This window comes from Tyto alba, unplaced genomic scaffold, assembly GCF_018691265.1.
Source record: "Tyto alba isolate M040663 unplaced genomic scaffold, T.alba_DEE_v4.0 Super-Scaffold_14, whole genome shotgun sequence".
NCBI lineage: Eukaryota > Metazoa > Chordata > Aves > Strigiformes > Tytonidae > Tyto > Tyto alba.
The window spans coordinates 27810333-27825779 of NW_024881276.1; the positions used below are offsets into that span (position 1 = coordinate 27810333).

The following is a 15447-nucleotide window of genomic DNA, read 5'->3' on the forward strand; positions in this document are numbered from 1 at the left end:
GCTCTACCTTTCAAAAATTACACTTCCTGTATCTGCCAAAAGTCATCTTTTTCTTCCTCCTATTTTTTAGGACTATATTAGATCAATCTATCAAGCCTTCTACAACAGCTATGTAGCCTATTCCTTTTGCTGCACGAGATAAAAACATGATCTTCTTAACCTGAAAACATAGAAGTATGTCACCTTATGTGACTGAAGAGAGTTTGCCATTACTAAAAGGTTAGTCTGGTGTTAGAAGCTTTAGTAACAGGCAAGCATATAATAATAGAAAAAACTAGTGGTGGGATTCTAACAGAGGAATGAAACAATCACACAAGGACAGTTCAGAAAATGATCTTTGCAACAGTTTTACAGAATTGACATACACAGGACAGAACTGCTTTTATCAAGGACAGAGAGAATCAGGTTGCAGCAGATTCAAGGCAATACTTCGAATAAAAAGGATTCCTGTAGAAATGTCATAAAGAAAAAAATCTGAGGTATATGTATCATTTAGACATGAAAACCTAGATGGTACGCAGATCATATCTGGAGCAGAAGGCAAGATGGTAGTCCACAGCAATGGAGAAATTTAAGACAGCACAAAGCCTTCAATAATAGTGTCATGGCTTTTATAATAAAAAAAAAAAAAAAAAGAAAAAGGAGTAATGTTTTAATCAAGACGAACTAGTGCTTACAAAAGGGCTACTGAAAGAACAAGATTTTTCTGCACAAAGTCTAGAGCAGATGATCTGACACACTAGCATGAAGACATAAGCTGGATTTGGTTTTGCAGGTAAGATTAACCAGAAGTGCAGCTCAACGGCAAAAAGTCATTGAGACTCCCCAGCAGAGACTCATATAGAACCTCCATACCAACCTGGCATCTGATGAGGAAAACTCTTTATGGGACTTGTTGATGGGAAAAGCACAAGACCTCAAAGGAGGAGTCATGAAAAAAGCAAGTAGTCAGAAGACTTCAAAAAGTTGCTCACCATCAAAGCCCAGGGTGCTGAAAGCAGCTCACGAAGGATAAAGGAATAAAAGTTCTGAGCTGCTTAAGCAGAGGACTACAAAGATTTCAACAATGCAATTACAGTAGAAGAGGAAGACAGAAGCTACAGTGCATAAAAGACAAGATGGAACTGGAAAAAATAAAACCACCGATTCTATAAAATAGCATCAGTGGTGCAAAGACAGCTTCATTGTCATTATCAAGGTGGCCAGCTGATCATTTCTTCATACAGGTAACTTCCTGGAGCCAACCGCAGCTTTTTCCCTACATTTACATCCTCATCTCAGTGGGCTGCATTCTTTGGTCAACAATTCTTGGCTATTCTCCAAAAACTATTCTTCAGCTTTCTATTATTCAGCTACCATTTTAAAGCCACTGTGACCACAATCAGCAACGGATAGTGATACACCCCTTAAAGTTCCTTAATTTTGCTGTTTGGTTTGAAAACATGAACAACTAAGCAGTGATGTACACTAAAGCTCACAAATGTGATTCCAGATTCTAACACTTAGATAAATACCTTGAAAGGTTTAAGGAACACAGCAACTTTTCTTAACTGGCAGACTGATTCACTAACCTCTCATTGTGCAGGTTTGGGGGGACTTTTAAGCTAAAAAAAAATGTTACTTAAAATATCTTTGCAGATTTCTCAAGCTAAACACTATTTTATATTAGCAGATTTATTCTTCCTACTCAGTGGCTCTCATGAAAGTAAAAACATCTTTTGCCAGCTCCATTCACTTTGCCATTCTTCACAGATCCCTAGTCATTACACATCTCCAAATCCTAGTATCAAATATCCTGGCACTTAATTTGACCGTTTTCATCCCATCTAATTTTTCCCTCATCCTGTCTTAAGTGCCCTCCTACAGAGCAACAGCAACAGAGCATCTCTTGATGGTGCTGTAGATTCCTCTACCAAAGCCATCTTGAACACAAGAACAGACCTGAATCTGGTAGCAACACAAGACTTCACTCTCTGTCCTCTCTAAGTGGAACACGCCTCATCAGCCTGCACCAAATTTTGAGGCTCTGACTCACAGACTTCTGGATTTTAAGCTTTGAAACCAATCTGCATTCATGTCTCCACAACTGGGTTCTGCCATTTTTAAGAAAGCAACAAAACTATCTCTTACACAGGGCAATACTACCTCTTGTGGGTAGCAACCTAGCACTATTAGTTAGGAAGCTACTTCAGCAGTTCTAGCAACTCAAAAGCAGTATGGAAGAAAACACTGACCCTGACAGCTCAAAAACATCCATAATCTTCATAATCCCTGTGTTTATTTTACCTCCTTGCAATAGTAAGTAGTAAATTAGTAGTAGTAAAACCCCAATTATAGCATAGCTTTAGATTTTGCCTTTTTTTTTTAAAAAAAGCGTATCTAAATAAAATATGTCTTTTGTGCAAACCTCTCTATTCCAAATATACTAACCAGTGACTCTGCATTAAAACACTGTCCATTAGAATAAGTAATAAAGCAATCACATACTAACATCAAACAGCCCTAAAAAGAAAAAGCTATTATTAAACTCTCTTTCCAACTCTCCACTTGGACTATCTTTCTCCCCTCTCATTTAAAAAATGTTGTAAGTAGTATAATCACAATAAATATGTACCAGATGTTTAAAAACAACTTCCAGATACTTATTCATCCACCCATCCTTGGAAGAGTCAGGAGTTAATTAGTTAAGAAAAAAAAAAAAAAGGCAAAACCAAACAAACCACAAAAACATATGCCCTGATCCTGTAATTTATGGGTATATATAATGCATTAGAGAAATAATTACTACATCCAAAATGACTTCTTTGTTATCACTTACCTGGTTTGTTAATGTTAGAGGTTGCTGAATCTGGTCAGCATATGATAAGGCAGAAACCTGCTGGTCATTTATGTTCTGCTGCCGACGATCACTGTACTGCTGATGTGAATGGGACATCTGTCCAGCCATCTGAAGGCCAGCAGCATGGAATGAAAACGATGGTGCAAGCCGAACAGATGAAGGTTTGCATGCTGAGGTCTCTCCTCCTGCAAAGACAATGTAAGTTTTTGATGCAGTTAGTGGCTTGAAAATATTTACCTCAGTTAGACTTCGTCTCCTAGCTTACATAGCTCATAAACGCTGTTTCACCATTTTAACAAACACAAGAGTTTTCATACATGATGAACACAGAAATCATCTTCATGTAAAGATCACCTAGATGAAGTGCTTCTTCCCATGTCACTGTGACAAATTATTCATTAATTGTTTCCTGAATATCCTTAACGTCCCTTTTATAACATCTTCACCTATGTGTCAACTCAATTGGAATTTAACAGAGGTTATTTTCAAAGATATGAATTCTGTGTATGGATTTCACAAAAGCCAGAAAAACACACAAGTTCTGCCTTCCAAGGTTGCTCATGGCAGGTTTCTGAACTGACTGTACCACAAGAAAAGAAAATCTAGTGCCCTGCCTCAGCAGCTCATCTTCCCTGGTCTCAATGTTTATGCCTTCCTACAAACTGCTTAGCTCACTAGCCTCATTTTTAACTTCCACCCTTCTTCCAACGCACACTGTATTTCAATTCAGCTTCCTGACTCCTACCACTGAGTTGCATCAAGCTATAGGTAACAAGCACTGAAATTTAAATTAATTCCTTTTTGGGAAGGTGAAATCAGACTGCAAGAAGCAAGTGCAAAGCAACTGCAAAGCAAGAGACAAACAAAACACTTGGTATCAAGTTGCAGTAGGATGGCATACTCCATGGCCTAAGTACTAGATAGCGTAACATCCTGAAAAACATCAAATTCCACAGGCACAGAATCTGCCTCTAACCAGGACAGATCCTACACCTCTCAACTCTTGTTTCAGACGTCTGTCAGATGGCATTTAATTGTAGTCTACTTGTATCTTCACTGTTCTTTAACAGTGGAGGACAGATTAAAGTACAATTTGGTTTTCTTTGCTAATGAAAGTTTAGCATGTTCCACATTTAACATCCATCCTTTTGCTTTTTGCTGACTATGCCAGAGGGGGGAAATTCTCTAAATGGTTGCCATGTTGGCACAACGTAAGAGACTGAGCAGGATGGGACAAGCAGCCAGGCCTGAAGCCAACACTGCCAGTGAAGGAATAAGTGTGGAATCAGAAGCTGAAATGTGGAAGCACAATTATTGGTAAAGATTAAATTCAGAAGCAAGATGTGAAATAATCAAGCACCTAAACAGCAAGGGAAAACCCCATTCCCTTTATAATCAAAACCTTGCAAGAAAATATAATCAGTAGAAAACAGTAGATGAACACCATCCATCAATTTGACTTTCTTAAAAATAATTGACTGCTCAATTTGCCAGCTGTTCTAAATCAAGAAAAAATAAAATATAAAAATGATACTGCATCATTGACTCAGCACCTATAAGGGTAGCAGAAGAATGTCATGGGATGAAATCAAACACTGTACACTATGATCATTTTAGAAAAATATAGTCAATAAAAAAAGTAAAAATAACATTCAAGCAGATATAAATAAGAAAGCCTATATATAGTATAATCACTATTACTTTAAAAGGGGTGAAGTGAAATTGTACAGCGAAAATATCCACTGACAGACCACTGGTATTTTTCCTCAGTGTTACAATTCAGTAATGCTTAAAGACTACTAAGAACAAACTGCTCCAGAAAATTAACTGGTTGCCCACAAGCACCGACATATTTTCACAATGTTTCATTAAGTCCTCAAACATTTTATTTTAGGAGAAAGAAAAAAAAAAAAAAAAACAACCCTCTACACAAACACAGAAACCAACCAACCAACCCAAAACCCCCCTCAAACTTTAATGAAATAACTATGATATACAAAAACTCCTTTTTTGTGTGTGCATTATGGTGCCCCTGGTCACATCATCAAGCATCAGTATGATCCTACAAATGGAAATAACATAAAGAAATTCCTGACCTAAAACCATTATAAGCTAAGTCAACTTAACATTGAACAGAAAATTACTAACTCTTCTGTAGAACATCCATTAAAAACTGGGGTTTGATTTTTAACACAATTATAGATCCTACTAAGTGCTGAAACTTTCCTCCAACATTTAAAGACACAGTAAAAATATTAAATATCTGAGTGTAAACTTTTTAAAGCACTTCCATCTTTTCCTGTTTTCATTCCAACTTCTTACGTTTACCTGTGAATCGGGCAATAGATGGTCGCCACCTTTTTTAGATTTAAAATTACGGATTACGAACTTAGCAATTTCACATTTAAATGGAGGGGAGAAATATGTTCAAAGATTCTAATGCATCAACTGGCCTCTCACAAAGATATCATGGTCCCCTTATATATTAATGCATCTGTCACTTAGATAAGGTAAAAACTGTATATAATTTTTTTTTCCACACCACTTAAGAAAATAAATATCTAACCTCCATTTTTACTAGAGAATCAGAGTTGGTCTTTCATCTATACAATTTGGTAAATTTAGCGTACATTTACTTCTCAAGATATACTGAACACTCCCATAAGAATGGGTGAGCATGTGTAAGACATTATCTGGTATGTCTACTTTCTGCTCTTTTAATTTCTGTTGATTTTCTGTTTAGCCTGAAAAAAAATAGAAATCTCACTTGCCAACATCATGGTGACTGAATTAAAAGTCAAAGCAGTATTTAAATCAGATAGGAAAAAAAAAAAACAACATTAATTCTAAATGTAGAGCAAATTACTTCAGAAGTTTTATTTCTAGTATTTTTTTTTTACCACGGGCCACAGTTTCCCAATAGCATACTAGATATCTAGCAAATTAGATGACTTAGTAAAACCAATTTTTATTTTAAAAAATTCTGCACTTGCACGTGTCCCTAAAAAAAAGCAGAAAGCTAACATATATACACAGAAAAATCCCAGTAGCACGGAGTTCTCATGTATGGTTTGACTTCACAGCATCTTCTGACACTCAAAAGATCACAACAAATCCAAGGGTAAACTGAATAATGCACTACACACCCTTTCTGTCCCAAGTCCACTAGCAGGACAATGAGGCTGTAGCTTTCCTGGTTTTCCAGACTGATGCTGGTCACTTGGACCAACTCAGTTAATTCAACAGCAATGCCCCAGAAGAGAGGGCTTCATAATTTGTAACAAGGCAACTGGACTGTGGAATCACAAGGAAAGCTTTTCTACAGAACCGCAGTTTGACAAATAATTTATTCTTTCAATTTAAAATTTTTTGGAGATTCAATGTTTACGATAAACAAGCAGTTACTTATTTGCTTGGAGGGAAGTCACACACAACCTAGGATGTCAACATACATGAATCAAAACTGTATCCAACAAGAAACCTTTTAGAAACCATTGTTCTTTGGTAGAATTGTAAACCGGTTTCACAGAGCAGCACTGAATCTCAGAAAAACGGACATTATTAAACAGAAGAGCCTGACTAGAGTTTCATGATGTGAAGTCTGTTACAAGTAGATGGATGTAAATTGTCTAGCTCATACAGCATGTTCTTATACCAAATAGAAAGGCATTTTAATAGTCTCTGAATGATGTTAGCTATAAGCAAGAACTACCTGGGTCAAAAGTTTAAGAACTGTAACTACAAGGCTCTGAAAGATCAGTAGCCAATTAATTTTCATCTTTACAATTTCTTACTGTCTCTGAAATGGAGACACAGGAGTTCATAGACTTCTGTTGCTGAAAGCAGTCTTAGCTATCAACAAAAACAAGTAACATTCAGCATATGGTCCCTGATGAAATACCTGCCCTTGCCACATCTCAGACTTTGTTCCATGATACATGCAATTCTACTCCAGTACATCTAATCCCAGGAGAACACTCATAACATACTACTACGAGCCAAGAAACACCTAATGACACGTTACGATGAAATGAGGGGAGAAAGAAGAATTGGTTAGAATAGCAATCTTGACCTCCTTTAGTTTTAGGCCAAGGAGTCAGTCAGCTATAGAAATAGGAACTTTTGTGTACATCCATTCAGGTTCACAAAACCTGTGGTGGCTGAAGTTCAGTTGGAGAGCTTGAGACATTCAAAAAAAGAAGTGATCTACTGACCACCATGGGAGTACTGAAATCCACAGGCGCTCGTTACCATGCCACATCTGTAACTTCTACATGATAGAAATATCTAAGGAACAAGGTTTTGTCAATCATCAATCTTCCTTTCTAACCTCTAGAAGGTCAGATGATTACATGTTGTGAAGAACCTTGGGAAGTAAACAGTGACAGGAAACAAAAAGTATGCCAAGACCTCTATGCATGAAGTACATTAAGGGGAGAGATTACAGATTGGGAGTGGGTAGAACTATCTTACGAACAGGCCTTACCTAATGTGTTAGTTCTGGGAATGGCATAAAAATTTATACCTTTATATGTATTTGCAGTTTAAGTTGTTACCGTTTACAAGAAACACATATTTGCTTGTGACAAGACTAAATCAGAATTTGTCATAAAGAAGGTCCAGCCACAGAAGGCATCCCTTATTTCAGACTTGAGAGTGTATGTCCCTTTTCTCCAACAGTCATGAATGTAGCAGCTCTTTTGAAGTGAAGCTCTTCAGAATACTCCGTTTCATTAGGAACATTCCATACACCTTAATATAAGCAAAATATAAATTATAACAATTGTAACTTCTTGAGTTTTGTAAATTTCCTATCTTTGGAAAGTAACAAGTGAGAAAGAAGTGAGCATTAATAAAATGCTACACTACTGTATGAGCAACCAACTGTTAAATATAACCAGAAGATGATGTTTGAAAGGGGACCAATAGCATAAATATAATAGGGAAAATTTAAATTATAACATGAAAAGAGTTTCATATCTCAGAACTATCTGAAAATACAGATGTTGCCCTATCATATGGAAGAAGGTAGGGTTTATTTCTTTAAACCATCATCTTAACACGGTGGAAGAGCGTAAGTTCCAAGAATATATTTCTGTATTTGGTGAGGATAGCAAATACTTCCCTCATTCAAAACCAGCTTTGTTTTAAATGGCTTTTCCAAGTATCAAATAAATTAGTAACGCGAAGTAGAAAAATACAGGAGATGGTAGTTATTGAACAGTGTATAAATGAACTACAGTTGGTTTACTATAGAAAAGTTTGGGTACAATTTTGCATAGGTTTTTAAAAACTCTATGCAGTTTCAAAATTCAATTTCCTACCTCACCATTTTAAATTCTGCTATTCCCATTCTGACATCAGTCTACATAACTCATTTAGACATTACCTCCTCCCCAAAAAAGTATCGTAAGATAACCAAGTGGTATAATGCATTGTTGGCCTTCCCCTTTCAACATGATGCAAGGCAGAAATATTCACTGAGCACAGAGTTGCAGGTGACTTGTGTGCCACCCCAAGAGTGGATCACTGTTTCTGAAAAAATATGCGTATTGTGATCATTTACATTTGGTATCTAAGAACATGAAAATTTCAAGTGAAGTTTTCCCTACAGCTGCGCCTTTGTAAAGTCTGTCCTCTGGACAAGACTGACTGATGGAAGCCATGGTATAGCCTTTCCCACAATCACTGACTGAGCACTGGCACAGCTTGCCCAGAGAAGCTGTGGGTAACACATTCTGGGAGATAACTGAAACCCAACTGGTCACAGTACTGCACATCTGGCTCTAGGTGGCCCTGCTTGAGCAGGGGTAAACTGGGCCGGGTGACCTCCAGCGGTCTCTTCCAGCCTCAAGGGTTCTATGATTCTGTGCCACATATGTCAGCACAAAGTGACAGGATTTCTCTCTCTGAATCAGGGAGTTGTTAGATCAGCTCCTCTGTTGTGCAGGACTGCATCTGAAAATCCCCATAGCAATTAAATAGTGTCTTTGCATTTCTGTCACTCATAGATACTCTGCTTCTCAAGGTATGTATGTGAATCTTTGTCCCTCTGTCACAGTTCTACCAAAGTATTCTATTTAGGTATACTCATCATGAAGGATAAAAAAGGAGATAAACTCAGACATTAAAATAATTAGAACATTGAAAGAAATTACATTTCCTTAATATTTCTTTGTATCTACTTACCTCACAACTAAAAATTAAAACCAAAAAAGGACTATTGTAACACTTCCGACTGTGAGTTATACAAGCTTGCTTTCAAGACTGTCAAAGGCATCTTCCAGCGCAGCTGATCTTGATTTCATGACACCAGGAAATAGTGAGTTCTCTACCTGGTAACATAACCTTTGCAACACCCTTAAAAATACTTCAGTATGTATTGAGTGTGGTACACAACGAAGCAGGTAAAAGCAGTGCAAGTCACACCTGCATTGTATTTCATACTTTCAAAAGTTCAAACGTAGTCATTGCCCATGTTTGAGAACTTACCACTAACCTGCTATTTGAGTTTATTTAACTGATTTCTTTTAAAAACAGTTTTAACAGTTATTTAACTGATTTCTTTTAAAACTGTAAAAACTTCGTAGCCCCTTCTGTACCTAAGCCTCCGCATCTGGCTTCCAGTGATTACTACTTCCACAGAATGCTTTGGCTGCTTCCTAGTAACATCACTGTCTCAATTTTCCCACCTCCCTGTTCAACTCAGCTCAAAGAAGAGGCAGAATTTCTTATTGGATCCATAAATTAAACACCTGTAGAGTATGGCACAGTAGCATTTAACTGGCAGAAATAATGCAGAACTAAATTGGAATCAGTGGCAATATTCCTTGGGGGTTTATCCTGGACTGTGGGGACATGTCATTTTGAAGTATGAAATGTTCTCTGCACAACTCATCTATTTCATTCTCTTTACATTACTAGAACTTTTCTTCCTGTTCTTCAGCATTTTCCCTATAAAGATCACTGCTCTGACCCTGAATGTTTTGAGCTTCCTTTTACCTTCTCTCCCTCTTGCCCCATCCTCCCTGTCCATATGCTATCTCTGCTATCTACTATTTGGGTCATTCAGCAATGTGCAGATGTATTCCATCTCAGTGGTAAGTTCACAGCTGAATGAGAACCTGCCAGAAAGCACAACCTGAGAATAAAAGTGTGAACTGTATCGTTCACCACAATGGGTATTCTCATCTTCGCACTCAAGAGTTCAAGAGCTTGTGGGCCTACACCACAGACCAAATATAGTAGTTCTTAGTACTGCATATGACTGGTTCAGACTTCAAATCTTTTTATTTCCAATCCCTGCTATGCCACCACAGATAAAGGCATCCACCTTCCTGTTATTTTGTTTTTTTCCTGTATTCAAATTACCGAATGTGAAAACAGCCAAGTGTCTCCTCAAAGAAAATCCTCTATTAGTTGAGAAACTGCACAGCCCTCTTCCTTCATCTAAGATCCACAATTTTTGCAAAGTTAGTGATTTTCCAGAGTTCTGGTCAACCTCGTTTTACAAAATCCATGCTTTGAAAAGTTCTCAGAATCGATGAGTGTACCCCTAAGAAACAAGTCTGGAAAAGTGAGAAGATTGATCTCTGCATCACTTTAGTATCTAACCACCTCTGCATTGTGTTAGCACATCCTAAAACAGACACTGAGCAATTAGCAGTAGAGACAAACACTTGTATCTTGAGAACTCTGTTCAAATTAACCCACACTTAAGACAAGTTAGACTCACCGGAGTTCTGTCTAAGCATAATAAATGTCAAGCACCTGAGATTTTTAGAGTTTAGAACAATCACCTTTTAAGCAATAAGCAAATGCCAACTTGAACTCTAGGTGAACTACTGCTCTGCTGAAACACCGCTTTGCCTATTGTCCTCGTGCACTGCATTTAAAATGACTGCATGAGAATGTGAAGGTACAGGGACTTCACTCAGCTTGCTCAGGAATGAGGAAAGCTGGGAGAACCCAGGGAACAAAGGGAAATTACCTGCAACAGCTACTGTAGAACAAACAACTCCGTTATAAATATCCCACAGTAGTTCCTCCTCTGGAAGAACTATATTATTGTGGAGGAATTACATTATTAAGAATGGCTACTTCAGAAGCTATTCCACAATAACTATTCAGTCAACTTCCCTGTACAGAAATGCCAAACACTACTTTCCCTCGAAGTAAAATTAAGCCCTAAACTTAGAAACAACCACCCTCTCAAGTCTTGTTCACTAAGCCAATACATCCAGCCCACAGAATCCTTCTGCTTGTGCTCTTTCCTACTGGACAGAGCTGCAAAAATGAAGTACTTAACAGGTGACATAAAATTACTTCTGGGTGCCAACTTTTCCAGCAGTTTGCAGACCTCTGACATGACTTGCCTGTCACGTGTCTGGTCATATGGGAGAGAGCAAGAAATCTGGAGGAAAGATTAGGCCAAGATCAGGCCAAGAATAGGCTTCATTAACATTCTGACATTGTTGTGCCCATGCCGGCTATCCTCCTCCCTGAATGAGTGGACTTCAGGCAGGACTTGCATGCGTTTGCTTCATTGCTTTTGTACAGTAAAGCCGGTACTCAGGAGACACTAGTTCCCTCTACTGTAGAAATATGGTGGCTAAGACCTGTGACAGGGAGAGATTGTGGTATTTATCTCTCCCTGGCCATTTCAAAAATCTGGTACTAGAAAGACTAGATGCCACTGCTCACTATAATCCTCCCAACAACAAGAGAAGGAAATTTCTAAAACTCATGAGCAACTTAATGATTTAACCCACTGGCAACACTATATAAATCTATATTTCATTAACATATAAATATTACTCTGGAGAATCTCAGAACTAAGAAAATGTAAAACTACTTTTTTTATAAATGAAGCCAAAGAGTGTCAAAATTCTCAGCTAAAGCCTACAGAAAACACAAGCACTCTAACTTTCAAAGTCAAAAGCTTAAACTCTGTAAGAATTCTGCTTTCCCATTTCTATCCTTGAGAACAAGGCTGCCTAAAAGCTTCTCTGAAAAAAATCTACAAGTACACGGTAGAAACCAAACCTATGTACAGGCCTTCACATAGACCAGAAGACTCCATCTAGGTACATGCTGGACTGAAAGAACATTAAAATTGAAGAATACTGTGCAGAGAAGTTAGGAAACACCAGAATACTTCCACAGTTTTAATTCAGTGCCCCTATGTAAATAAGTCATTATATGATTTAGTTACATGAACAACCTATTTATTTTAAGGGACAGAATGGAAGTAGTGCTCACTGAATAGGTTGCCATACAATAGATCTTTTTATTTTCATTGTATTTAACATAATACCCCTTGACACTCCTCAGACTGTGCTCCAAATAAAATTAATACTATCTGCATATATATTCTATAGACTAGTCATTGTTTTTGTACCCATGTAATTCATAAACAACAATTTTCTTCTGCAGTATTCTTACAAAACTGGATCTTATTCTGTCCTGCAGAAAACCAGGGAAACACACTGGTTAAACACAAGAGTTTCATGATTTGAAATTCCTAATTCTGTGCACATAATCTGAAAGACTTTACAAAGACAAGGAACACATACTAGTAGGTAAATCTCTGTTTTACAGAGGTCCATGGAGAAGCAGCTTTACAGGAGGCTAGGCTTCAAGAATTTGGGAAAAGTAAACCAAATGAAAGAAGTCTGAAATGGATGTTCATTTCTGCTCAGAAACAAAACCAAACAAAAAGTGGTAACTTGATTCATGGACCAAGTATTAAAAGCATAGCTCTTTCAAGCAACAGGGCACTAACGGAGGAATTACTCGTATATCAAACCAAAGGTCCATTCAAATCAGTGTCCTGTCTCTGAAAGTGGCCAACAGCAGTCATCTTGGAAGAGTGCAAGGCAAGCATATAGCAGTATGTGCCAGGCCTATTTGTCTCCTCTCCACTCCAGGAATTACATGACGCAGAGTCTTTGTGATTCATGTGTATATATACATGTATAACATGCGTCCTTTTCTTCCATGGACTTGCTGAACCACTTTTTGCATTTCAGCTTTTAGCATCCAGAAGATCACATGGCAAAAGACTCCACAGCTTACACACAGGCTGCAGTAAGCACCACCTCCTTTTGTTGCAAACTTGCAGTTTTCATCCGATGGCCGCTGCTGAATATTAACAAAAATTAAGGCTGCCCTCCTGCAAAGAGGCAATGATACTGACATGAAGAAATGAATGAGAGGCTTCACATCAGCAACTGTGTTTATTCTACTGTTGGGGAGTTGTTCTTTTGGTGGAGTCTGGGGGTTTTTTTGGTTTGTTTTTTAAACTCCCTTTTGACACACTGCCTTCGTGTGATCCTTCAGGAGAGGATATTCTAGTGTTTAGAGAAGAAGGATCAATCTCAGCTGTGCAACTGTATACACACCAACATATTTATTATTGAAGGTTTTATCTTTTTCTAATACACACATAATCTTCTTCAGCAGTTTTCATATCACATTGTAACTCTGCCCAATTCTTCATTATAAACCTGTTGCTTGAGAAACATTGTTCAAATTCAAGTAGTTTGGCTGATGATTCAGCCCAACATGATATTTATATTATGCCAAATGAATAAGTGAAACCGAATAGCTCAGCAATCAATAATTACTATTGAATATTTAATAGAACATACTTGAAGACGAAAACTAACATTTGTGTTAAAACTGAAAAAAAAAAAATACTAAAATATTCAAAGTAAAAGACTCATTTTTCAGAGGACACCAATGCTGGTGAGAAAATGCCAAGACTAGGGTTCTGATACTTTTTTTCTCTCCCCCTACAAATTTATGTTTATTTTATGATTTTATGCAATTATGTCTAAGGTTAAGTTTTCTAATTTAATGACAACCCTACCATTTAAAGAGAGGGAATATTAAAACGGGGGGAAATGGATATCCACTTTTCTTATGATCACAGCGAAAATTTGTAACAGCTCTTGAAATAGAAACAAAGAATGAAGTGTGAATATTGTTCTAAACAAAGCCTTAAAAACAACTACTTAATTCCAACTAGGTAAGCATATTTAATCTAGGTGAAAGGCTCACACCTGTCCTTCAGTTCCCAGTGCAACCTGTGAAAAACACAAATACAAACAGAAAACATTGTTTATAGAGAAAGTTCTGTCAAATTCAGTAAGTGAAAAAACATAAAGGAGAAAAATACTTTGTTTATAAGTCATGGTAATGTCACAATACAGACAATGGAAATTTAGTGACATAAAGTTTAAATTGACATGATTTTATGAAGGTCATTCCATGAAATACTCTATAAAGAATCTCCACACTCATTTTTCAGAAGGCTTCAAGCAAACTCTACTTCAAGTGTATGCAACTTGTATTTTACCTTATTTTTTTTCTAAAATGCGCTAGAAATCACCAAGCTTTCCTATTAAAGAGGGAATTTTTACAAGGGCATGTAGTGATAAGACAAAGGGTAATGGCTCTAAACTGAAAGAGGTTAGATTTAGATTAGATATAAGGAAGACATTCTTTACCATGAGGGTGACGAGACACTGGCACAGGGTGCCCAGAGAAGCTGTGGCTGCCCCCTCCCTGGAAGGGTTCAAGGCCAGGTTGGACGGGGCTTTGAGCAACCTGGTCTGGTGGGAGGTGTCCCTGCCCGTGGCGGGGGGAGGGGGGAAACTAGGTGATCTTTAAGGTTCCTTCCAGCCCAAACCATACTATGATTCTATTAAGGAGGAAATGTTTGCACTATTCAAGAACAATTGGATTTAACTCTGCTGCCAGCTTCCTGAAAGGTTACAAAACAGCCAAAAAATTTAAAGTCCACCAAAGTAAAAATCAGATTTAATCATAGGCTGCTCTTTAACAGTAAGCTTTGTTCTTCATGGTGAGAGCAACTTGTAAACAGCTGCTGACCACTGCTCATCTGAACAAACACACTCCAATATTTAGTTTAAAAATCAAAACTTGCTTAGTCCTAAAGTATAAGCTTTAAATCAGGAGAATGCTGTCTGTTCTCTTGGTATTAAAGTACCAATTAATGCAGATTTGTAAAAATTTAAAAAAAAAAAAAAAAAAAAAAAAATTTCTGCACAGGTGTTTTCCAAAAAAATTCCACACACAAAAAAAATAGTTTTCAAATGGAATCACTTTTACTAAAATTTCAATTCCAACTGAACTCAAAGGATTTCAAATCTGCTGAAAAGAGTGGTGTACCTGGTCAAAAATATGCCAGTGAAAATAATTTCCACCATTAGTAGTAAATGCCAGTGGTACCAAATCTCAGCCATACATCGATACCCGATACCTGTGCTGGGGGCGCAGGGGGCAGGCAACAGAGGAGAGGAAGGGAAGAACACAGAACCTATGTAGATGGATTTACTCAGTTAAATAATTCATTAACCCTACAGTCAGTTTTACTGAGTTGGACAGAAAGAATGTAAGTAGTTATGCAAAGAAAGCCCACAATTTGGACAGCTAAGGAAGACAGAGGGAGGGACTAGAGAAGAGGAGGACTGAAGAAGGTAAACTAATCCATGATTGAACAGGAGAAAAAGCAGGTTTGGAAAGCAGCAAAAAAAGAAGGAGATGCAGATTTAAGCAACAAAAAAAAAATTTTAAGATCA

At 37.4% G+C, this 15447-nt stretch overlaps 1 protein-coding gene across 2 annotated transcripts in view; it reads right to left on the reverse strand.

The window, feature by feature from the left end:
* The window catches only part of DYRK1A (dual specificity tyrosine phosphorylation regulated kinase 1A), an 89976-nt gene that overhangs the window by 21929 nt on the left and 52600 nt on the right, over positions 1 to 15447 (reverse strand). For both annotated transcript variants that reach the window (XM_042788604.1, XM_042788603.1), the window contains exon 3: positions 2819 to 3024. In XM_042788604.1, coding sequence (XP_042644538.1) covers positions 2819 to 3024 — 206 coding nt within the window. The remainder of the gene's footprint in view (positions 1 to 2818; positions 3025 to 15447) is intronic.